General features: G+C 40.3%; 1 protein-coding gene across 1 annotated transcript in view; it reads right to left on the bottom strand.

The window, feature by feature from the left end:
- LOC106519345 (PDZ domain-containing protein 4) overlaps positions 1 to 2,295 on the bottom strand; it is a 38,885-nt gene that overhangs the window by 13,347 nt on the left and 23,243 nt on the right. Inside the window, exon 2 of the mRNA XM_014010978.1 lies at positions 1,123 to 1,433. Within this exon, the coding sequence (XP_013866432.1) occupies positions 1,123 to 1,433 (311 nt within the window). The remainder of the gene's footprint in view (positions 1 to 1,122; positions 1,434 to 2,295) is intronic.

Below are 2,295 nucleotides of genomic sequence, written 5' to 3'. Positions count from 1 at the left end.
TATATATATATAGCTAGCTCTGGAAAAAATTAAGAGACCACTGCAGTTTCCCTGTATTTGGAAAGCATTCCACCAAATATTGATTTCTGGACTCTTCCTGGGTTCAAACATTAGTATCGTTGTCTCTAAATGAATATGAACTTGTTTTCTGTGCATCATTTGATGTCTGAAAGCACTACATCTTTTTGTCATTTTGACCATTTCTCATTTTCTGCAAATAAATACCAAATTTTTGCTTGGAATTTCACAGACGAGTTGTCAGTAGTTCATAGAATAAAATAACAATATTCATTTAACTCAAACATATACCTAAAGAGTAAAACCATAGAAACTGATCATTTTAAAGTGGCCTTTGAATTTTTTCCAGAGCTGTTTAACAGTAAATAAACTAATGTCACACACACACATGTACGTATATATGGGGTTAGTTCAAGAGCTATGTTGGCTCAGGTACTAACGATATAATGCCATAAATAGTATAAGTATTAGCTCAGCGCTAGCGCAAAGGCTAACAGGCTAAGCTGAGGTTCTTCTTCCATGAAGCAGCTCTGTTGTCCTCCATCTATATTTTCAGTTACAGGTTGAGTCATTTCTACCTTCTCCTCTCTGTCAACGCTCTCTGGTTTCATTTAAAAGAGCCGATCATCAGATATTGTCCAAGATTAAACTTCAGGGTGGATAACGCTTGCATCATTTACCCGGAATGCTTTGCAATGTTAATAAAATGACTCCACCTATGTGGCAAAATATTTAAAAAATGTATAAAAACTAAACAGCCTACAGTACTGCTACAGTCTTTATTTTACAGTTAAACTAAATATTTATCAAATAATGTTAAATGTTAAAAGTAATTGTGGATCTCTTGATTACATTTTCTCAGCCAATCCCAGCAAAATTATGTTGTCAACAGCAAACTGGGAACAGTGACAGAAACAACAAAAAGAATAAACTTGTCAAATGGTCATTAAGGTGTTTTCTTATGCATGAGTACTTTTATAATTAAGACCATAATCTGATGAATTCAGAATGAAGCTGTGTGAGCAGATGGTCTAAACACAGCAGATGAGTTCAGGTCTGATGGCTGGACCTGCCACAGAAACCTGTTCAACCGGTCCCACTCACATGTCGCTGAACAGGTACGGCTCCAGCAGTGGTGGCAGCGGAGGTGAGGGAGGGGGGTCAGGTGGGGGTGGAGCTCCACAGGGATGCTGCCCGATCCTGCCCAGCGTCAGCATRTGCTGGAAGCTGATGTCTGTTTGGGTGCAGCTGTCCACACAGTCGGCCATGCCCAAGGTCACTGGCGCTTGGCCTCCGGGAGCTCCAGGTGGGCCAGCTCGTCTGCGGACCCCCCGCCTCAGTATGCTGGACAGCACGGGGTCTTGCATGTCCAGGGTGGGATCTCCAGAAAGGCGAGACAGCTCCTTCCTGTTCACCTAGAGTGGAAAACAGAGAAATGACCCATCAAATAAATTATGGGGGACAAAAAGGTTTCTTTTTGGTAGCGACAGGGATGGAGATTAGGACAGAGACGACCAAAGGTTGAACCACTGTTAGAGTTTAAACCAGACTGAGATGGTTTGGACATGTCCAGAGGAGGGACAGTGGGTAGAAGGATGTTAGAGATGCAGAAGACAAAGAGGAGATGGATGCTGTTAGAAGAAGAAACCAAAACAAAACAAGACGTGTGTTTTTTAACATTCAAATGTTAYACACTCCCATTCAACCATTTGGACACATCTCATTCAATGTTTTCATGTCTTTCCTTTTGTTCCGACATAGTAAATTAACACTGACTCATCTAGACCAGTGGCTCCCAAACTTTTCAGCTTTTGACCCACAGGGTACCAGCAGCAGAGTCCTGTGCCCCCAGCTGTTGTCGGTTCATAAACATGGTTTTCACATCAAATACACAAGAGCATAGTAACATTATTTATTACATTATTTTTGTCCATTTTAAGTACACTAATATTATTATTTTGTAACAACAAAGACAAAAAATGTTGTCATTATTTTTAGTGTAATTAATTCAGAAGATATTTTCAGGACCCCACCATAATGTTTCAGGGCCCTGCTGTGGGTCCCAACCCCAACTTTAGGAACCACCGTTCTAGACTATGAAGGAACATATGAACCACGTAGTAGACTTAAACGTGTTAAATAAACTAAATTACATTTTAGATTCTCCAAAGTAGGCACCTTTGCACTCTTCTCTCAATCAGCTTCATGAGGTACTACTACTACTACTACTACTACTACTACTACTACTACTACTATTACTACTACTACTACTACTAC

The sequence above is a fragment of the Austrofundulus limnaeus genome, unplaced genomic scaffold (assembly GCF_001266775.1).
Source record: "Austrofundulus limnaeus strain Quisiro unplaced genomic scaffold, Austrofundulus_limnaeus-1.0 Scaffold75, whole genome shotgun sequence".
Classification (NCBI taxonomy): Eukaryota; Metazoa; Chordata; class Actinopteri; order Cyprinodontiformes; family Rivulidae; genus Austrofundulus; species Austrofundulus limnaeus.
Note: the sequence above shows the minus strand (reverse complement) of the source record. Positions and strands in the feature narration are given on the sequence as shown.